At 45.8% G+C, this 23,186-nt stretch overlaps 1 protein-coding gene across 7 annotated transcripts in view; it reads left to right on the top strand.

The window, feature by feature from the left end:
* Positions 1–23,186, top strand: part of ptk2ba (protein tyrosine kinase 2 beta, a) — a 158,004-nt gene that overhangs the window by 82,695 nt on the left and 52,123 nt on the right. For all 7 annotated transcript variants that reach the window (XM_067988486.1, XM_067988479.1, XM_067988483.1 and 4 more), the window contains 8 exons: positions 1,468–1,585; positions 2,371–2,410; positions 4,312–4,373; positions 5,310–5,354; positions 7,273–7,370; positions 13,692–13,776; positions 15,469–15,569; positions 18,844–18,959. In XM_067988486.1, the coding sequence (XP_067844587.1) occupies positions 1,468–1,585; positions 2,371–2,410; positions 4,312–4,373; positions 5,310–5,354; positions 7,273–7,370; positions 13,692–13,776; positions 15,469–15,569; positions 18,844–18,959 (665 nt within the window). The remainder of the gene's footprint in view (positions 1–1,467; positions 1,586–2,370; positions 2,411–4,311; positions 4,374–5,309; positions 5,355–7,272; positions 7,371–13,691; positions 13,777–15,468; positions 15,570–18,843; positions 18,960–23,186) is intronic.

Genomic DNA, 23,186 nt, shown 5'->3' with positions numbered 1-23,186 from the left:
GGAATTCTAAAAGGGTTTGATTGGTTGGAATTTATTATAATGGGAATGGGTTTGGTCAACTGGGATTCATTACAATGGCAATGAATGGAAAGGAGTTCAGTCCATTGGGATTCTATATATTGAGGGTGAATGTGAAGAGGTTTGGTCCATTGGGATTCTATCTAATGGATTATACAGAAGGTATGAGGAGTGAGTTGGCTATGATAGATTGGGAAGCTTCATTAAAAGGCATGACGGTGGATAGGCAATGGCTAACATTTAAGGAACGAATGCATGAATTGCAACAATTATTCATTCCTTTCTGGCGCAAAAAACACAAAAGGAAAAGTATCCCAACCATGGCTAACAAAATAAATTAAGGATAGTATTAGATCCAAAGAGGAATCATATAAAGTTCCCAGAAAAAGTAGCAAGCCTGAGGATTGGGAGCAGTTTAGAATTCAGCAAAAAAGGACCATGAGATTAATTAAGAGGGAAAAATAGAGTACGAGAGTAAACTCGCAAGGAACATAAAAGTGGACTGTAAAAGCTTCTACAAGTATGTAAAAAGAAAAAGATTAGTGAAGACAAATGTAGGTCCCTCACAGTCAGAAACGGGAGAATTTATAATGGGGAACAAGGAAATGGCAGAGCAATTAAACAAATACTTTGGTTCTGTCTTCACGGAAGAGGACACAAATAACTTCCCAGAAATGCTAGGGAACCAAGGGACTAGTGAGAAGGAGGAATTAAAGGAAATTAGTATTAGTAAAAAAATAGTGCTGGAGAAATTAATGGGACTGAAAGCCGATAAATCCCCAGGATTTATTTACCATGGACGGAGTGCAGCGAAGGTTCACCTGACTGATTCCTGGGATGGCAGGACTGTCTTATGAGGAGAGATTGGGTTGACTCGGCCTGTATTCACTCGAGTTTAGAAGAATGAGAGGGGATCTCATTGAAACATATAAAATTCTGACAGGGCTAGACAGACTGGATGCAGGGAGGATGTTTCCCCTGGCTGGGGTGTCCAGAACGAGGGGTCACAGTCTCAGGATACGGGGTAGGACATTTAGGACTGAGATGAGGAGAAATTTCTTCACTCAGAGGGTGGTGAACCTGTGGAATTCTCTACCATGGAAGGCTGTGGAGGCCAAGTCACTGAATATATTTAAGAAGGAGCTGGATAGATTTCTAGACACAAAAGGGATCAAGGGGTATGGAGAGAGCGGGAATATGGTATTGAGATAGAGGATCAGCCATGATCATATTGAATGGCAGAGCAGGCTCGAAGGGCCGAATGGCCTACTCCTGCTCCTGTTTTCTATGTTTCTATGATTAGGTCTAGCTGATTGAGAACTGCTTTCTTTTTGACTGTAGTCTGACTGTAGCTGCCCTGATTTACTATAAGACTTTGTTCTAATATCTCCTAACTACAGTAATAGATACACAATGAGACAAGCTGTCATCTTTTTATTTATACTACAGCCACTGACAATAACAACCTCATCACTGGCGATGGCGGAGAACATGGCAGATTTAATCGATGGTTACTGCAGGCTGGAGAATAAAACAACAGACTCATTTATCTCAAGGCCGAAGAGAGGTAGAGAGACGGAACGACATTCCTGTCTAAATATTTTATATTAAATATAACCCATTCACTTTTAATGTTTCATGTGTATATATTTATGTATTTTTTATCTGACAAATTTCTGAACACTTGCTTGTGTAATAGACTCGAGTCCAGAATGAATTGCAATAGAATTTGATCACAGTCTGGGTTTTTGGAAAGTGAGCACTTTATCCTCACTCTTCATTGTACCCACTGAGAAGATTCAAAACAGAGATCGATAGATTCCTGGATATTAAAGGAATCGAGGGATATGGGGATCGGGCGGGACAATGGAGTTGAGGTTGAAGGTCGGCCATGATCTGATTGAATGGTGGAGCAGGCTCGAGGGGCCGAATGGCCCACACCTGCTCCTATTTCTTATGTTCCAAACATGTTCCTTAAAGGACTTTACGCAGTCTGATGGGATGCAAGTTTGGCCAAAAGGGTTCTCTATATTCTCAATCCAGTTCATAGTCGACATGGAGCCAGAACCCAAAGCTGCCATAATTGGACTCGATGGGAGTCATTTAAACCTAACCCACCCGCTGGGAAACTGATGTGATTGGATCGGCCTCCCTGATTTGCACGCCTCCTGATTTGCACGCCTCCTGATTTGCACGCCTCCCAATTTGCACACCTCCCTGATTTGCACGCCTCCCTGATTTGCACGCCTCCCGATTTGCACACCTCCCCGATTTACCTGTGTCACCCTAGAGCTGTCTGGAGGACTATCCATTTCTGTACTAATCCTGCTGTGATCTTTTTCCCCCCCACAGATTACGAATCAAAGAACAAACTTCCTGAGCTCCCACCACAGTAAGTATCAAAGCCGTTTGATCTTAATGACCATCTGATTTTTAACAATAAGAACTTGCTATTATATACAACGCCTTTAACATAGAAAACCATCCCAGGGAGCTTCACAGGAGTGAAATCAGACACAAACTGACACCGAGCCACAGGAGATATTAGGAAGGGGCTCAAGGCTCGGTCAAAGAGGAAGGTTTAAAGGAGCATCTTTAAGGAGGAGAGAGAGGCAGAGAGGGAATTCCAGAGCTTAGGGCCGAGGCAGCTGAAGGCACGGCCGCCAATGGTGGAACGAGGGGCGGGAGGGATGCACAAGAAACTATATTCAGAGGAACAGAGCGCTGGGACAGTCGATGGTCTGGAGGAGGTTACAGTGATAGGGAGGGGAGAGGCCAAGGAGGGATTTAAACATGAGGATGAGAGTTTTAAATTGAGGCGTTCCTGGACCGGGAGCCAATGTAGGTCAGTGAGCACAGGGGGTGATGGGTGAACGGGACTTGGTGCGAGTTAGGATACGGGCAGCAGAGTTTTGGATGAGCTCGAGTTTACGGAGGGTGGAAGATGGGAGGCCGGCCAGGAGAGCATTGGAATAGTCCAGTCTGGAGGTAACAAAGGCCTGGATGAGGATTTCAGCAGCAGATGAGCTGAGATAGGGAATTTTTAAATTTGTGGTGACACTACATAACCCTTTTTTGAAACTTTCTCCTCTCTCGTTGCTCTACATTTTGATTGTGGGTGAGAGGGCAGGAAGGCAGTCTGTGCCCAGGCCCCTGTCAGACGTGGCCTCTCTGATGATGTAGCTCTGGTTCTCACAGGGAGCAGAAGTGGCTTATGTTTGCTATCTCGCTGAGAGTATAGATGAGATGTGTCAGTCAGTGAGGTGCAGGGTTAATTTGGGTCAGTCTGCCCAATCTCTGTGCTGTTCTGATGCATGATGCCACTGGGCTACAAAATGTCATATTGTTCCCAGACTTTTTCCCAGTTCTCGCAATTGTTTTTGTTGGAGATCAGTGTCTGGAAAGGGTTGTTCTGAAGGAACGAGGGGGTGAAACTGGCATTAGTGATTGGGCAGCTCATTTTACACCGAGCCTGACTTCCTTTTCTAGATGGAGCACGGTGTAAAACGGGCTGCCGAATGGCTAATTCTGGTTTTGCGTTTTTGATGAAGATCATTTCCTGCCATTTTGTTTCTCTGTGACCTTTCTCAGCGATATTTTGGGGTAAGGGATTTTCAGAGACAAAGCTCTTTGTGACATTAAACCTCTTCAAATGTTGATGGATTTTAGTCAATTGCCACCCCCCTCCCCCCATGGGCTGGATCCAGCGCTCAGCTGTCCTGATACCACACCTGTCTCTTGTTGTCTCAGCCTCGTTGTTTGCCCTGTGACTTTCAGAGCCACTGTGCGGGATTGCGCTGGGGCAGTGTTTGAGGCTGCGAGGTGTTTGTTGTTTGCGTCCTGTACCCTTCTTCCAAGGCTTTCGTTTTGTGTCTGTGCTTTCTGTCCTCCAGGTCTCGATTCTGTCACCAGCACTGCTGTGGGACCCATTGCAAGGGGTGCAAGAGAATGGCTCAGTATGGGGGCGAGAGAGGGTGAATCATCCCCTTTTAAAAAAAGGGTTCAGATATTGATCCTCCCTCTTTAAAAGGATCGTTGTTGAGATTCTTTTTAAAGCTGTCCCTTATAATGAGACTCCCTCCTTAATGGGTATATTTTTTGATCAGCAAAATCCGTGTGTGATACACTCAAACTGCATTCATTTCTGTGCAATGAAGGACACACGCATCATCTGTTGGGCGACTGCCCCTTAAAGGGATCCTTCACTGAGGCCTTTCTGACCCCCACACACCTTTTTTAAAGGTGCTTGCTGATCCACTCTAAGTGACCCTCTCTCTCTTTCTCTCTCTTTAGACCCAGAGCTGAAGTGAAAATCGCTGAAGAACCCAGTGCATTGTTCGAACGCAGCAGCATGGGTGAGTCGCCCTCCGTGTATTTTGTTGCACACAAACAAAGTGCTGGGGAGGTCTCGGGTCCCATCCTGATGTTATCAGCAAACATCTGCCCTCTGCTGGAAATGAGAGACAACCACAGGAGGCTGAGGGAGACCAGAACTCGGAGCAGATTGTTGAAGAAAGCATCGTAGGAGCGTTCTGACTCTATAACTTAAAATAAGGCAATGTTGACAGCTGACAGTGACAGCTGTTTCTGAAACGATTTCAGGAATTTTGTCTTCACTACTCTACCCAGAAGTCCTTTCCACCAACTTGTCAGTCTTTGTGTGAAGAGGAATCTACTGACATTAAACCGTCCGCTGACGGCCACAGGAGATATTTGTTGCTGTTTATTCAGGGCTGGGTTAGCTTGAAGATTAAATATATTTTGGTCAATACTAGTGAATGGGCCAATTGAGAGTGAAGAGCTGTTGTTTTTTTTGGAAAGAGGAGGTTGGGGAACTTGGTAATTAGAAGAGCTTTTCTCTTCATTCTCAGGAACTGGGGGTCGCTGGCAAGGCCGGCATTTACCCTCTCCCTACAGAGGAGGAAAATAGGGCAGGATTCTCATTCCAGGTTAATATCACTGAGCCTGGTTGGAAGGAATCAGTGTGTGTGTATTCTGCTGAGGACGAGGTCAGAGTCAACCAGCCTGCTGGGATGCACAGTACGGAACATAGGAACAGGAGGAGGCCATTCAGCCCCTCGAGTCTTTTCCGCCATTCAGTTACAGCATTGGCTCATCTGTATCTTAACTCCATCTATCCGCCTTGGTTCCGTAACCCTTAACACCCTTGCCTAACAAAAATCTCCACTCTTCAGTCAGGTTGTCCACATCCGAGAACAAATAATAAACTGCTTGCTAGTCCAATCTTTGTTTTCCATTTGGCTGATGAGATGTTTGTGGATGTTTTACAGGGTCTGATATTTACGCAGAAATACCAGATACACCAAAATCTGCAAGTAAGTATTTGTACAAGGATTGAAAGAAAGACTTTCATCACCTCAGGACCCCTCCTTCCCTACATAAGTTCCACTTATCTCTAACAAGGCTCGGATTGTCCAGAATAAGATCTCTCTTAGACCCTTGTTTGATTTTGAAGGGTTCCTGTTGATGACACTCAGTCTTTAGGATTAGTTTCTGGATTCTGTGAGTCCCCCTCCTTATACCCTCCAACACTGCTCTTCGATCTCCAAACCTTCGCAGCTCCATTTCACTGCTGATGTCAAGCATGTAATTTACAGGCTGAAAGTGTGCAGACATGGCAGGAAAGCTGGAGTTCATGGTGATATTAGATTGAAGTTTTGTGGAAATCAGTTGCAATAATGAGATGAATGTGGTTTTCCACGGCAATTAAATGCCAGAAGTAATGGTCTGGGGGTCGGTCACTTCAGTTCTACTGATTTTAGAGGGAGATGAAATTGAGTTCCAGCGTTGCTGGTTTCGATGAGTTGTGTTCCAGTGTTGCTGGTTTCGATGAGTTCAGTTCCAGTGTTGCTGGTTTCGATGAGTTGTGTTCCAGTGTTGCTGGTTTCAATTATTTGAGTTCCAGTGTTGCTGGTTTCGATGAGTTGAGTTCCAGCGTTGCTGGTTTCGATGAGTTGTGTTCCAGTGTTGCTGGTTTAAATGATTTGTGTTCCAGTGTTGCTGGTTTCGATGAGTTGTGTTCCAGTGTTGCTGGTTTCAATGATTTGAGTTCCAGTGTTGCTGGTTTCGATGAGTTCAGTTCCAGCGTTGCTGGTTTCGATGAGTTGTGTTCCAGTGTTGCTGGTTTCGATGAGTTGTGTTCCAGTGTTGCTGGTTTCGATGAGTTCAGTTCCAGCGTTGCTGGTTTCAATGATTTGAGTTCCAGTGTTGCTGGTTTCGATGAGTTCAGTTCCAGTGTTGCTGGTTTCGATGAGTTCAGTTCCAGTGTTGCTGGTTTCGATGAGTTCAGTTCCAGCGTTGCTGGTTTCGATGAGTTGTGTTCCAGTGTTGCTGGTTTAAATGATTTGTGTTCCAGTGTTGCTGGTTTCAATGATTTGTGTTCCAGTGTTGCTGGTTTCGATGAGTTGAGTTCCAGTGTTGCTGGTTTCGATGATTTGTGTTCCAGTGTTGCTGGTTTCGATGAGTTGAGTTCCAGTGTTGCTGGTTTCGATGAGTTGTGTTCCAGTGTTGCTGGTTTCGATGAGTTGAGTTCCAGTGTTGCTGGTTTCGATGAGTTGTGTTCCAGTGTTGCTGGTTTCGATGAGTTGAGTTCCAGTGTTGCTGGTTTCGATGAGTTGAGTTCCAGTGTTGCTGGTTTCGATGAGTTGTGTTCCAGTGTTGCTGGTTTCGATGAGTTGAGTTCCAGTGTTGCTGGTTTCGATGATTTGTGTTCCAGCGTTGCTGGTTTCGATGAGTTCAGTTCCAGTGTTGCTGGTTTAAATGATTTGTGTTCCAGTGTTGCTGGTTTCGATGAGTTGTGTTCCAGTGTTGCTGGTTTCAATGATTTGTGTTCCAGTGTTGCTGGTTTCGATGAGTTGTGTTCCAGTGTTGCTGGTTTCGATGAGTTGTGTTCCAGTGTTGCTGGTTTCAATGATTTGAGTTCCAGTGTTGCTGGTTTCGATGAGTTCAGTTCCAGTGTTGCTGGTTTCAATGATTTGAGTTCCAGTGTTGCTGGTTTCGATGAGTTCAGTTCCAGTGTTGCTGGTTTCGATGAGTTGAGTTCCAGTGTTGCTGGTTTCGATGAGTTGTGTTCCAGTGTTGCTGGTTTCGATGAGTTCAGTTCCAGTGTTGTTAGTTTCGATGAGTTCAGTTCCAGTGTTGCTGGTTTCGATGAGTTCAGTTCCAGTGTTGCTGGTTTCGATGAGTTCAGTTCTAGGGTTATCTTTCTCCTCATTTCTCTTTATTTTACTGCAGCTCCTCAGAATGAAATCTCACGAGACAATGTGGTTCTGGGGAGGATTCTGGGAGAAGGATTCTTTGGACAGGTTTATGAAGGAATTTACAAAACAGCTGTGAGTCATTTTTTAAAAACTTACATTTTGTTATTTTTACGGTGATTTATCATCTTTTGAGAGACGCTCATCACGATACCTGCTCTTTTAATTAAGAGGTCTGGACATCTTAGACTGCAAGAAACATTATCCTCCATACTCCCTACCTGTGTTGCTCATGAAAGTAGTCTGAAGTATTGTCCCTTTCTGAGCTGGTGAGTGGTAGTGATAAGGTGGTTAAGAAAGTGTATGGGACGCTTGGCTTTGTAAATAGGGGCATTGAATACAAAAACAAGGAAGTTATACTAAACCTTTACAAAACACTGGTTAGGCCTCAGCTGGAGAATTGTGTCCAATTCTGGGCACCACACTTTAGGAAGGATGTCAAGGCCTGGGAGAGGGTGCAGAGGAGATTTACCAGAATGGCCCCAGGGATGAGGGACTTCAGTTATGTGGAGAGACTGGAGAAGCTGGGATTGTTCTCCTTGGAACAGAGAAGGTTAAGGGGAGATTTAATGGAGGTGTTCAAAATCATGAGAGGTTTTAACAGAGCAAATAGGGAAAAAACGTTTCCTCTGGAAAGTGGGTTGGTAACCAGAGGTCATAGATTTAAAATAATTGGCAAAAGAACTAGAGGGGAAATGAGGAGAAAGTTTTTCACACAGAGGGTTGTGAAGATCTGGGACACACTCCCTGAAAGGGTGGTGGAAGCAGATTCCAGAGGAACTTTCAAAAGACAATTGGACATGTACTTAAAGAGGATTAATTTGTAGAGTTATGGGGAAAAAGCTGGGTTGTGGAACTAAATTGGGCAGCTCTTTCAAAGAGCAGGCACAGGCCTGATGGGCCGAATGGCCTCGTCTGTGCTGTAAGATTCTATGATTCTAAGGTTATGCATCCGTTTCCTTCACCGCTCCTTCTGGGATCTCTACTCAATAATAGCAACAGATAGAATCATAGAAAGTTTACAGCACAGAAGGAGGCCATTTGGCCCATCGTCTCTGTGCCGGATGAAATGTGGTGACCAGAACTGTACACCGTACTCAAGCTGTGGCCTAACTAGTGTTTTATACAGTTCCAGCATAACATCCCTGCTTTTATATTCTGTGCCTCCACTAATAAAGGAAAGTATCCCACATTCCTTTTTAACCACCTCACCTACCTGTCCTGCTACCTTCAGATACCATATCTCACCTGATACGTGAGAAGTTGGTCACTGGTCAATGGCAACATACACGTTTTCTCTGAACGAACCCACTGCTGCAGAGCCTCCGACCTCTCTACTGCTTCAGGGGAGTCGGGGCCGAGTGTCTCCATTGCTTCTTCCTGATAATGGGTTAAAACATTGATATCTGCCCGCCCTCCACTTGTCACCTGATGTCCTCGTGCTTAGTGGGCCATTTTCCCCAACACAAAGAGGGACTGGTTTTACTGGTTTTAATATCCTCCTGCCATTCCTTTTTAATGTTGGTCATCACACATCTATGGCCCCTGGCGGGGGGATGGGAACCTGAGCGGGGAGTCAGAAGGGAGTAAAGTTGAGAGCAGCAAGAGAGGGGAAGACCCAGGGGAAATTTACAATACAAATAGTACAAACAGTTGTTCAAGAACAAGTGAAAGGGAAAAGCGTAGAGCAGCAGAAAGAAAGTGTACTTTAGGCACCACAGATAAAATAAAAACCAGAAGGTGTAAGCCGATTAACCCAGCATCAAAGCTGAAGGTCAGGCTAGGGTGTGTGGCCCAACTAAGAGTTCTATATACAAATGCACGGAGTATAAGGAATAAATTAAATGAACTACAGGTTCAAATTCAAATTGGAGGGTATGACATGATAGCTATTACTGAGACATAGCTGAAGGATGGTCAGGATTGGGAACTAAATATACCAGGTTATAAGGTCTACAGGAGAGACAGGGAAAATGGAAGAGGGGGAGGAGTAGCCTTAGTGATTAGAGATGAAATCACTTCAATGATAAAGGAGGATATAACGAGAGGTAAGCAGCCAACAGAGACCTTATGGGTTGAATTGAGAAATAGGAAAGGATCTAAGACTATAGTGGGAGTTGTATATAGGACCCCTGGCAGCAGCTCTGAAGTGCTAGATTGTATAAATGCAGAGATTAGACAAGCGTGTAAGAAAGGCATAGTGGTCTTAATGGGGGACTTTAACCTTCATATAGATTGGGAAAAGCAGACTAGCAACTGTCAGAAAGGTAGTGAATTTCTTGAGTGTGTCCGGGATAGTTTTCTACAGCAGTATGTCCTAGAGGCAACAAGGGGGCAAGCCATACTAGATTTAGTAATGAGTAATGAACCAGATTTAGTTAACGGCTTAACTGTGCGTGAACATCTATCCAATAGTGATCATAACATGATCGAGTTCAATGCAGTGTTTGAAAGGGATAAAAGTGAGTCAGCTGCTAAGATTCTAGACTTGGGCAAGGCCGACTTCAATGGGATGAGACAGAGACTGTCCACAGTAAACTGGGCAAATCTGTTAATGGGTAAAACGACTGATGATCAGTGGGAAATGTTTAAAGAAACATTTAATGTGATACAGAATCGGTTTATACCCCTGAGGGGCAAGAACTCCACTTGCCAAAAAAACCAGCCATGGACAACTAAAGAGGTAAGGGACAGTATAAGACATAAGGAAAGGGCATACAAAAAGGCAAAAAATGGCACAGATCCTGGAGCATGGGAAAGATACAAAGATCAACAAAGGGTCACAAAACAGATAGTAAGAGCTACAAAAAGAGAGTATGAAAAGAAACTTGCAAGGGATATCAAAACCAATACGAAGAACGTTTACAGTTATATTTGGAAAAAGAGGGTGGTCAGGAGCAGTGTTGGCCCCTTAAAAACTGAAAGTGGGAATATTGTCATTGACAATGGGGAAATGGCGGACATGTTGAACAATTATTTTGCGTCAGTATTTACAGTAGAAAAAGAGGATAGCATGCCGGAAATCCCAAGAAAACTAATATTGAATCGGGGACAGGGACTCAATAAAATTAACATAAGTAAAGCAACAGTAATGAAGAAAATAATAGCACTAAAGAGTGACAAATCCCCAGGACCAGATGGTTTCCATCCCAGGGTTTTAAAGGAAGTAGGTGAGCACATTGCGGATGCCCTAACTATAATCTTTCAAAATTCTCTAGATTCAGGAACTGTCCCTCTAGATTGGAAAATTGCACATGTCACTTTGCTTTTTAAGAAAGGAGAGAGAGAGGAAAACCAAGGAATTATAGACCAGTTAGCCTAACATCTGTTGTGGGGAAATTGCTGGAGTCTATAATTGAGGATAGGGTGACTGAACACCTCGAGAATTTTCAGTTAATCAGAGAGAGCCAGCATGGATTTGTGAAAGGTAGGTCGTGCCTGACAAACCTGATTGAATTTTTTGAAGAGGTGACTAAAGTAGTGGTCAGGGGAATGTCAACGATTGTTATTTATATGGACTTCCAGAAGGCATTTGATAAGGTCCCACATAAGAGACTGTTAGCTAAGATAGAAGCCCATGGAATCGAGGGAAAAGTACGGACTTGGTTAGGAAGTTGGCTGAGCGAAAGGCGACAGAGAGTAGGGATAATGGGAAGGTACTCACATTGGCAGGATGTGACTAGTGGAGTCCCGCAGGGATCTGTCTTGGGGCCTCAATTATTCACAATTTTTATTAACGACTTAGATGAAGGCATAAAAAGTCTCATATCTAAGTTTGCCGATGACACAAAGATTGGTGGCATTGTAAGCAGTGTAGATGAAAACATAAAATTACAAAGCGATATTGATAGATTAGGTGAATGGGAAAAACTGTGGCAAATGGAATTCAACGTAGATAAATGTGAGGTCATCCACTTTGGATCAAAAAAGGATCGAACAGGGTACTTTCTAAATGGTAAAAACTTATAAACAGTGGATGTCCAAAGGGACTTAGGGGTTCAGGTACACAGATCATTGAAGTGTCATGAACAGGTGCAGAAAATAATCAATAAGGCTAATGGAATGCTGGCCTTTATATCTAGAGGACTGGAGTACAAGGGGGCAGAAGTTATGCTGCAGCTATACAAAACCCTGGTTAGACCGCACCTGGAATACTGTGAGCAGTTCTGGGCACCGCACCTTCGGAAGGACATATTGGCCTTGGAGGGACTGCAGCGTAGGTTTACTGGAATGATACCTGGACTTCAAGGGTTAAGTTACGAGGAGAGATTACACAAATTAAGGTTGTATTCTCTGGAGTTTCGAAGGTTAAGGGGTGATCTGATCGAAGTTTATAAGATATTAAGGGGAACAGATAGGGTGGATAGAGAGAAACTATTTCCACTGGTTGGGGATTCTAGGAGTAGGGGGCACAGTCTAAAAATTAGAGCCAGACCTTTCAGGAGCGAGATTAGAAAACATTTCTACACACAAAGGGTGGTAGAAGTTTGGAACTCTCTTCCGCAAACGGCAATTGATACTAGCTCAATTGCTAAATTTAAATCTGAGATAGATAACTTTTTGGCAACCAAAGGTATTAAGGGATATGGGCCAAAGGCAGGTCTATGGAGTTAGATCACAGATCAGCCATGATCTTATCAAATGGCGGAGCAGGCACGAGGGGCTGAATGGCCTACTCCTGTTCCTATGTTCCTATCTCTTGAAATGGGAGGTTCGCAGCTGGATGAGAACTTTGATGCGAGAGGTTATGTATAAGAGGACACAGTGTGGATAATTGTGAGGGTGTCTGATTTGAAATGATTCAGGGATGGAGTAACTGTAGGTGTGACCTGGGGATTGGAGGTTTTCCACTTACTGTCAGTGACACTTCCTTCCAAATAGCTCCAGCAGCATTGTTTGCAGGAACATCGGAACAGGAGGAGGCCATTCAGCCCCTCAAGCCTGTTCTGCCATTCAGTTAAATCGTGACTGATCTGTACCTCAACTCCATTTACCCGCCTTTGCTCCATATCCCTCAGCCTGACTCCCCCCTCGGCCTGACTCGCCCCTCTCTCCATGTCTCTCAGATGTCATTAATTAGAACATTAATATTTTCTGTCATATCATAAATGATATTCGGATAATTAGAGGTGTTTGTTTCAAAATTCACCTGTTATGTTCTGTTTTGATAAATGAACGCAAATTAAGAAAAGGGAAGACACTCTGGTCAAGGTCTTTTGCTTGTATGTGATTTTCCTGTCCATTTATATGAATGGGCAAGTTAAAAACCATGACATCTCTCTCTCTCTCTGTCGCTCTCTCTCTCGCTCTCTTGTCGCTCTGTCTCTCTCGTTCTCTTGTCTCTCCGTCTCTCTCTCTCTCTTGTCTCTCTGTCTCTCTCTCTCTCTTGTCTCTCTGTCTCTCTCTCTCTCTCTCTCTGTCTGTCTCTCTCTCGCTCTCTTGTCTCTCTGTCTGTCTCTCTGTCTGCCTGTCTCTGTCTGTCTGTCTCTCTCTCTCTGTCTCTCTCTATCTGTCTCTGTTTGTCTCTCTCTCTATCTGTCTCACTCCCTCAACTTAATGCATTTTCTTCGTTTATAGAACACTACAACAGGTCTTTAATCAGTTGTCTGTCTTTCACACAACATTTCTGTTTAAAAAACATTTAACGATTAACTTTAGCTGAATAAATTTACCCTCTAGCCTCAAATAATATTTAAGAACAACTGAACTGAAATTGCTGAAAGCTAAAGAAAAGTATTAATTCAGTACAGTTGACTGAACAGTACTGCTGTATCCTGTAAAATTAGTTGCACTGCATGTGCTAAGGCTGCATAATCCAAATTCGGCTCACAGCATTGTCACTCTGAGTGAAAGGTGTTGGGTCCAGACACAAGCTGAGGTCATCAAGTAAAAATTCTAATGAAAGCTTTAAAAGACACAAAAGGTCATTCAGTAGATAAATGTAATCATGTTATTGTGAATTTTGCATTTTTTAAATGTTATATTTTAGCTAAACTCTTATTTTGGACATTACAAATTTCAGTTACTGAGACAATAAATGGCGTATCAAAAACACTCAGCCAAAAAAGTTTCAGAAAATGTAGGGAAAGATAATACAGCACCATCTAGTATCCAGATTGTGCAGTTACAGGGTGAGGAGTTTACATGGGCAGTTTCTATTACAGATGTGAATGTCGTCATTTATAATAGAAAAGTTGATACAAAAGTGTGACAAAAAGAGTTGAGGACAGGAAGTAAAGTTTTGCAGTCCGGAAGTGTATGCAGATGTAAGATTTTTAATAAAGTTTTTAGATAAATAATTTAAGTTTGTTTTGTTCTTTGTGAAAATATTGATATTCAAAAACCTTCACAACCATAAGCTTCCTCTCAGTGATCTTGGTATCTTTTTCTTCGCAGAAAGGCAAGCAGATCGCTGTCGCAGTGAAGACCTGCAAAAGCGGCAGCACATTTGAAGTCAAGGAAAAATTCTTAGTAGAAGGAAGTAAGGCTTTACTTACCCAAGATTTGGATTAGTTGAGATGGTTTGGTTCCTGGCCGCTACAGAGGCTAAGATTTATTTTGCTTTGCGGCTGCATCTGTCTCCTTACAGTGTGAACAACTACACTGAAATCGTCACTGATGCCATCCAAACTCATAAAATATAACCACAAATGTACAAAACTCAGAGGCATTGCTAGCTTAGGGAATCCCCCTCGGGCACAGGATAATGTACTGACTGGCATGTGGTTCACAGCAAATAATGTGTAGGCTGGAATGTGTTAGGTATCGAACAGTGAAAGTTATAGTATGTACAACAACAACAACTTGCATTTATATATTGTCTTTAACATAGTAAAACGTCCCAAGGCGCTTCACAGGAGCGATTATCAAACAAAATTTGACACCGAGCCACATAAGGAGATATTAAAACAGGTGACCAAAAGCTTGGTCAAAGAGGTAGCTCTTAAGGAGCATCTTAAAGGAGCAGAGAGGGACCGAGAGGTTTAGGGAGGGAATTCCAGAGCTTAGGGCCTAGGCAGCTGAAGGCACGGCCGCCAATGGTGGGGTGATTAAAATCGGGGATGCGCAAGAGGCCAGAATTGGAGGAGCGCAGAGATCTCGGAGGGTTGTAGGGCTGGAGGTGGTTACAGAGATAGGGAGAGGCGAGGGCATGGAGGGATTTGAAAACAAGGATGAGAATTCAATGTGTTGCTGGACCAGGAGCCAATGTAGGTCAGCGAACACAGGGGGTGATGGGAGAACAGGACTTGGTGCGAGTTAGGATACGGGGAGCAGAGTTTTAGATGAGCTCAAGTTTACGGAGGGCAATGAACAGAAGTGGAATGTGGTTGAAGATGGTGACAGATCCAGCTGCTACAGTGACATTACTGTATCACAGATTGTGACAACCACCAATTCACATAGTAAAGCTTAATTTAGGGTATCTGTTTTTGGCCATGAAAAAAGCATTGCTGATTGGCTGTTAGGGATCATTACTTTGAGACCATCTCCGAACCGTCACACTGTCCTCATGTGAACTGCGGTGGGTTAGAACCAGTGTCATTTATAGAAATGGCTGCAGTGTGCACCATCCACAGGATGCACTGCAGCAACTCGCCAAGGCTTCTTCGACAGCACCTCCCAAACCCGTGACCTCTACCACCTAGAAGGTCAAGAGCAGCAGGCACATGGGAACAACACCACCTGCACGTTCCCCTCCAAGTCACACACCATCCCGACTTGGAAATATATCGCCGTTCCTTCATCGTCACTGGGTCAAAATCCTGGAACTCCCTTCCTAACAGCACTGTGGGAGAACCGTCACCACACGGACTGCAGCGGTTCAAGAAGGCGGCTCACCACCACCTTCTCAAGGGCAATTAGGGATGGGCAATAAATGCCGGCCTTATCACAGATGCCCAAATCCCGAAGAATGATAAAGAAAAATTGAATCAGTACTGTAACTCAACCTTTATCTGTTGTTCTCTCCCCTCACTCCTCTTTGGGACTTGCTCTCCACCCAGTTGACAGTTCTGTTGAAAGAAGAACAGCTGAAATATTCACCCACCTTTTCCCTTTCCAGATGTTGGCAGAGCTGTTGTATACTTCGAGCATTTTCTGTTTTTATTTCCGATTTCTAATAGTTACTTTCTTTCTTTTTATCTGTTTTAAAATGTTTAATTCATTCTTCCAGCGATCATGAGGCCTCTCGACCATCAACATGTCGTCAAGCTGATTGGGATGATTGAAGAGGAACCAGCCTGGCTAATCATGGAATTGTATCCTTATGGAGAGGTAAGAGAGACTGTGAATCATGGTGCATGTCCCGATGGAGAGGAGAGAGGAGACCAGCTCAGTAACTCCACAGGATTGTGTCTCAACCTACTTGAAGACCGTGGTTTCAAACCCAACTCCAGAGACTTAAGCAACACTCCAGTACAGTACTGAGGGAGTGCTGCACTGTCGGAGGGTCAGTACTGAGGGAGTGCTGCACTGTCGGAGGGTCAGTACTGAGGGAGCGCTGCACTGTCGGAGGGTCAGTACTGAGGGAGTGCTGCACTGTCGGAGGGTCAGTACTGAGGGAGTGCTGCACTGTCGGAGGGTCAGTACTGGGGGAGTGCTGCACTGTCGGAGGGTCAGTACTGAGGGAGTGCTGCACTGTCGGAGGGTCAGTACTGAGGGAGTGCTGCACTGTTGGAGGGTCAGTACTGAGGGAGCGCTGCACTGTCGGAGGGTCAGTACTGAGGGAGCGCTGCACTGTCGGAGGGTCAGCACTGAGGGAACACTGCACTGTCGGAGGGTCAGTACTGAGGGAGTGCTGCACGGTCGGATGGTCAGTACTGAGGGAGCGCTGCACTGTCCGAGGGTCAGTACTGAGGGAGCGCTGCACTGTTGGAGGGTCAGTACTGAGGGAGTGCTGCACGGTCGGAGGGTCAGTACTGAGGGAGCGCTGCACTGTCCGAGGGTCAGTACTGAGGGAGCACTGCACTGTCGGAGGGTCAGTACTGAGGGAGCGCTGCACTGTCGGAGGGTCAGTACTGAGGGAGCGCTGCACTGTCGGAGGGTCAGTACTGAGGGAGCGCTGCACTGTCGGAGGGTCAGTACTGAGGGAGCGCTGCACTGTCGGAGGGTCAGTACTGAGGGAGTGCCGCACTGTCGGAGGGTCAGTACTGAGGGAGTGCTGCACTGTCGGAGGGTCAGTACTGAGGGAGCGCTGCACTGTCGGAGGATCAGTACTGAGGGAGTGCTGCACTGTCGGAGGGTCAGTACTGAGGGAGTGCTGCACTGTTGGAGGGTCAGTGCTGAGGGAGCGCTGCACTGTTGGAGGGTCAGTGCTGAGGGAGCGCTGCACTGTCAGAGGTGCCGTCTTTTGGATGAGACGTTAAACCGAGGCCCCGTCTGCCCTCTCAGGTGGATGTAAATGATCCCATGGCACTTTTTCGAAGAAGAGCAGGGAGTTCTCCTCGGTGTCCTGGGCCCAATATTCATCCCTCAACCAACATCACTAAAACACATTATCTGGACATTATCACATTGCTGTTTGTGGGATCTTGCTGTGCGCAAATTGGATGCTGCGTTTCCTACATTACAACAGTGACTACACTTCAAAATTACTTCATTAGCTGTGAAGCTCTTTGGGACGTCCTGAGGATGTGACAGGCGCTGGAGAAATGCAGGTTCCTTTTCTTTCCTTTATAACATCACACAGGAAGCAAATGAGCTATTATTTTCTGGCTTCCAATTTGCTGTTGTAGATGTGGCAGTTTTGTCCCACTTACTGTTGGCACCTTTGGGATGTCCATGAAATGTGCAATAAATGTCCCAGCACACATTTGGTACAACTGTAAAAAAAAAACAATGAAGCAGAAACAAAACGTGGCTTCCTGTAGCTGAGAGTCTGCTCCCGGATCAGGTACTGAAGTGGATTTACCTTCATGGATCGTTTACTTTTGTAGAGCTTCCCCACTGTGAAATGTCTGAGTTCTTCACCGAGGATGGCCGGGCACCATATGGTAATTGAAGTATTAGGCAAGGCGTCTAAAACCACAGTGAAGGTTGTTCTGAGGAGAGAAAGGGAACGAGGCAGAGTGATTTAGAGAAGGAGCTGTCGAGAATATAGAAGTACATAAACACCACAACATGGAAACAGGCCATTCGGCCCAACCAGTCCGTGTCGGCATTTACTCTCCACACGAGCAAATCGTTCCAATCATATTTACTCACCCTGTTCCCCTTTCCCTTCATCCCCTTTCCCTTCATCCCCTTTCCCTTCATCCCCTTTCCCTTCACCCCCTTTCCCTTCACCCCCTTTCCCTTCATCCCCCTTTCCCTTCATCCCCCTCTCCAGTCTGATCCTGAACGTTGACAGTTTTTGCCTCATCCACTAACCCTGGGAGTGAATCCCACGGCCTCACAACTCTCTCTGTGAAGAAGTTTCTTCTGCTCTCTGTTCTAAATCTCCTACATTTAATCTTGTTTCTCTGGCCCCTCGTTCTAGATCCTCAACTACTGGGAACAGTCTGCTTCTATCAATCCTGTCCTTGTATTTGTCTTTCTCTGTATTTATATTTCCTCATTCCAGGCAGCATCCCAGTGAATCTGTGCTGTCCCCTCTCTAAAGCCTCAATATCCTTCCTAAAATGGGAGGCTCTGGGTGGAGGAACAGAGATATCTCTGCCCGCCCACTCTCCACATCCCTAACCCTGCCTGCGATTCCAGGGTTAGGGTCATTGAAATGTTTCGGGTGGGCGAGCAGACTGTTTGTTGGACAGTTGGGGTTGCCCTGAGAGTTGGGGGGGATTTGACCTTGTCACGGTGATAGTGGAACCCCAGGGCTCTGGAGGGGAAGGCAAAGTGATTGATATTCCACCGTTACTGGTTCTGCTGTTTTATTGGCTGTGCAGCCGATCACTGCAATCGACTGGATACTGAAACCAGCCCCCAGCCAAGGCCCAGCAAGACTGTTCAGCAGGGACTCACACGGGTCCCTGTCACTCTGCATTGCTAAGGGCGTAAAGACAAAGGACAGTGCATATGATGCATTCCCTCTCTCACATCGTGCATATGATGCATTCCCTCTCTCACATCGTGCATATGATGCATTCCCCTCTCTCACATCGTGCATATGATGCATTCCCCTCTCTCACATCGTGCATATGATGCATTCCCCTCTCTCACATCGTGCATATGATGCATTCCCCTCTCTCACATCGTGCATATGATTCATTCCCCTCTCTCACATCGTGCATATGATGCATTCCCCTCTCTCACATCGTGCATATGATGCATTCCCCTCTCTCACATCGTGCATATGATTCATTCCCCTCTCTCACATCGTGCATATGATTCATTCCCCTCTCTCACATCGTGCATATGATGCATTCCCCTCTCTCACATCGTGCATTATGCATCTGTGGACGGGACCGCAAAGGGTCAGAATCTCAGCAGATGTGAGTTTTATACCAGTGTCTCCCCTCGTACAGAAGATAGGCTCAGCTCTTCCAGACTATCAATCAGCAACCTACTTGTCACATGGCTGATCACAATATGTGTGTTTTTTTTAATTCAGCTTGAAAGTTATCTGGTAACAAATAAAAACAACCTGGAGGTGCTGACACTCGTCAATTATTCATGGCAGATCTCCAAAGCTCTGGCCTATCTTGAGGGAGTGAAGGTTGTACATCGGTAAGTCAAACATTAGTAGCTGTGAGATAACCAGGTATATGTTCAAAGGCTAGACGAGGAAATGTACAGAGAGGGCAGAACCATAGAACGTACAGAGAGATTGCAGTCAGTGATTATCAAAGTACTTTTCATCTGTTACACCCCATGGAGTAGGCGCATGGAACCTAACGGAACAGGAAATGGGAGAGCGGTCAATGGCCTCTGACCTCCTGCCCTGATTGTGCTTGACCTGGATTTCCAATTCCATTTGGGTAAGAGTAGAAGCTCGGGCAGCAATACTGCCGGGCGTGGGGTGTGGATCAGGTGGTGAAACGATCACCCGACAGGTCATGGGAGTGAAATCGGTCTTCAGGCAATAACGAGAAACAGGCTCAAAGCCCATTGGCCGAAGTGAATGGAAGAAAATGGAGCACGTTGTAAAGCAGTCTCCCGATTGGCTGAGTGTGTTTCACACGGTGTTAAACGGTCTCCCGATTGGCTGAGTGTGTTTCACACGGTGTTAAACAGTCTCCCGATTGGCTGAGTGTGTTTCACACGGTGTTAAACAGTCTCCCGATTGGCTGAGTGTGTTTCACACGGTGTTAAACAGTCTCCCGATTGGCTGAGTGTGTTTCACACGGTGTTAAACAGTCTCCCGATTGGCTGAGTGTGTTTCACACGGTGTTAAACAGTCTTCTGATTGGCTGAGTGTGTTTCACACGGTGTTAAACAGTCTCCCGATTGGCTGAGTGTGTTTCACACGGTGTTAAACAGTCTCCCGATTGGCTGAGTGTGTTTCACACGGTGTTAAACAGTCTCCCGATTGGCTGAGTGTGTTTCACACGGTGTTAAACAGTCTCCCGATTGGCTGAGTGTGTTTCACACGGTGTTAAACAGTCTTCTGATTGGCTGAGTGTGTTTCACACGGTGTTAAACAGTCTCCCGATTGGCTGAGTGTGTTTCACATGGTGTTAAACTGTCTTATGATTGGCTGAGTGTGTTTCACACGGTGTTAAACAGTCTTCTGATTGGCTGAGTGTGTTTCACATGGTGTTAAACAGTCTCCCGATTGGCTGAGTGTGTTTCACACGGTGTTAAACAGTCTCCCGATTGGCTGAGTGTGTTTCACACGGTGTTAAACAGTCTCCCGATTGGCTGATTGTGTTTCACATGGTGTTAAACTGTCTTCTGATTGGCTGAGTGTGTTTCACACGGTGTTAAACAGTCTCCCGATTGGCTGAGTGTGTTTCACGCGGTGTTAAACAGTCTTCTGATTGGCTGAGTGCGTTTCACACGGTGTTAAACGGTCTCCCGATTGGCTGAGTGTGTTTCATGTTATTGTCAAAGACCAATTTCACCTCCCGGGAGTTCAAATCCTATCATGGCAAGTTGTGAAATTGAATTCGATAAATCTGGGATGTTTGAGGGCTGGAACCAGTAAAAATGACCAGGAAAAGCTGGTGGATTGCTGTAAAAACCCAACTAATGTCGTTCAGGGGAGGGACCTGCCCTGGTCAGGCCTACACAGCACCGTAGACCACACTGTGCGGTTGGCTCATGATGCCCCATATCAAGCCACCTTGTTGTAGGAACAATGTGACTGGGAATAAATTCAGTCTTGTATCCCAGGATCATTTAAAGAACATAAGAAATAGGAGCAGGAGTAGGCCATTCGGCCCCTCGAGCCTGCTCCCCCATTCAATCAGATCATGGCTGATCTTCAACTCAACTCCACTTTCCCGCCTGATCCCCATATCCCTTGATTCCCCGAGAGTCCAAAAATCTGTCGATCTCAGTCTTAAATACACTCAATGACTGAGCATCCACAGCCCTCCGGGATAGAGAATTCCAAAGATTCACAGAGAATGCAGGTGGGAGCCTCGTTACACTATTTAAACGCACAGGAAATGCAGATCACTTTCTGATCTGATCACCGGGTCTTATTTTCATCTAAATAAACAGTCCCGGGTTGAAGGCCACACTTTTAAATGGAGTTACTTAAAATGGCTGACAGCAATGTGCAGGTACGATATTACCCTGTGCTCCTCGGGCAGTGGATCTCCCTGTGAGAATCCCTCTTTATTTGTGGTATTTGGAAGAGGAGGAGGAGAGAGAACAGAGGGGATGCCGGAAAAGCTAAGTTGCATCATAGGAGGTCTGTGTCTACTCACCATTACCCTCCCAGCTACATATATTGAGAGCAGCAGATTTATCTGGACTTGTCTGGGGGGCAGTGTGTGCAGAGGCTCTGATTCAGCAGTAACATCTGTGACTTGCTGGAGCCTAACCTGGAGCCTGTGTCCGAGGCCGGCTCCTAGTGTTTCGAAAGGATACTTCAGCCCAAATTGATTTTTTTTTACTTTGGGCTCGTTTCCAGGCTGCCACAGTGCGTACCAGCAATGTCGGTCATTCCATCGTCCACTGCTGTGTGACGCAGGCGACTGACATGATTGCTAAAGCAAACAACCATCTCTTTTCCTGTGGGCCACAGGCAATGGCAGGAAAGAGCCCTCTGCAGGATTTTCCAAAATCCAGGGTGTCATCGGTCCTCCTGCAGATAATGATGGGGCATATACGATCGGCAAGCACTGTCCCTCCATCAATGTGCAGCCTGTCTATGACCATTTACACAGCAGCTTCCAAATGAACATCTCCTTCCCTGGCAGCAGTCACCAGGCCTTTTATCTTAAGGCAATTCAATGCAGGAAGAGAAATGCAAAGTTGGAGCCTGGAGTTCTGTTAATTCTCAGGCATCGTTGGCAAGGCCGGCATTTATTGCCCATCCCTAGTCGCCCTTGAGAAGGTGGTGGTGAGCCTTCTAGTTGAACCACTGACTAGCAGTTTAATACAACTGCATTTCCAAGGGCAGTTAAGAGTCAACCATGATTGGTGTGGGACTGGAGTCACATATAGGCCCAGAACGGGTAAGGACGGCAGGTTTCCTTCCCTAAAGGACATCAGTGAACCAGTTGGGTTTTTATGACAATCCGGCAGTTTCATGGTCACTTTTACTGAGACCAGCTTTTTATTTGCAGATTTAATAAACTTAATTCAAATTCTCGAACTGCTGTGTGGGATTTGAACTCACATTCTCCGGATTATTAGTCCAGTAATATAACCCCTAGGCCAGCGTACCCTGGCTCCTGACCTGTCAGTGGGAGCTGCTGAGCTCAAGTATAATGAGGTGCAGGCATCCATGAGACCCGTCAATGGGCAGGTCAGAGTCACGGTGAAGCAAAGATTTCAATGCCTTTCTAAATCAGGGGATGGGGAGTACCTGATCAATGTCACTGCCAATCCTTATCATTTGCTGCATGTCCCATACCTTTGCTGTAAAATTAGGGATCAATGTGAAGCACCAGAAGAAGGAGGTTCCTGCAACCGTCTCAGCCCCAAGCTCTGGAGTTCCCTCCCTGAATCTCTCTACAAGCTGTGGATGCTGAGGGTCAGGTGAAATTTTCAGGACTGAGATTGATAGATTTTTATCGGGTAAGAGTGTCAGGGCATATGGAGATGGGTATCGAGGTGCGTACAGAGATACAGATCAGATATGATATGATCTGATTGAATGGCAGAGCAGATTTGAGGGGCTGAATGGCCTCCTGCTGTTGCTGTGTTTTTAAGCGTAGCCTAGTGCAGACTGAGTAACAGTGGGAAGGTGGCCTTTTATTATTATGTAGATGTGGGCGGCACTAATAACACAGCACTTGCTTTTCCCCAATTTCCCCGAGGGCATTAAGAGTCTGCCACATAGTGTGTGAGGTGGAATCAGATGTAGGCCAAACCGGGCAAGTTCTCTTGGCTGAAGGCCAGTTGTGTTTTTACAATAATTCGGCAGCTTTCATGGTTAGTTTCTGGTGCCGGCCACAGAATAACAGATTTTTCAAGTTCAGTCTCCAAACTTACCGCAGTGGGATTTGAACTCGTGACCTCTGGGTTGCTGGTCCAGGTACCACAGCCCTGGTCCTCCAGTACCGCAGCCCTGGTCCTCCAGTACCACAGCCCTGGTCCTCCAGTACCGCAGCCCTGGTCCTCCAGTACCACAGCCCTGGTCCTCCAGTACCACAGCCCTGGTCCTCCAGTACCACAGCCCTGGTCCTCCAGTACCACAGCCCTGGTCCTCCAGTACCACAGCCCTGGTCCTCCAGTACCACAGCCCTGGTCCTCCAGGTACCACAGCCCCGGTCCTCCAGTACCACAGCCCTGGTCCTCCAGTACCACAGCCCTGGTCCTCCAGGTACCACAGCC

This window comes from Heptranchias perlo, chromosome 8, assembly GCF_035084215.1.
Source record: "Heptranchias perlo isolate sHepPer1 chromosome 8, sHepPer1.hap1, whole genome shotgun sequence".
In the NCBI taxonomy this organism is placed as follows: domain Eukaryota; kingdom Metazoa; phylum Chordata; class Chondrichthyes; order Hexanchiformes; family Hexanchidae; genus Heptranchias; species Heptranchias perlo.
Note: the sequence above shows the minus strand (reverse complement) of the source record. Positions and strands in the feature narration are given on the sequence as shown.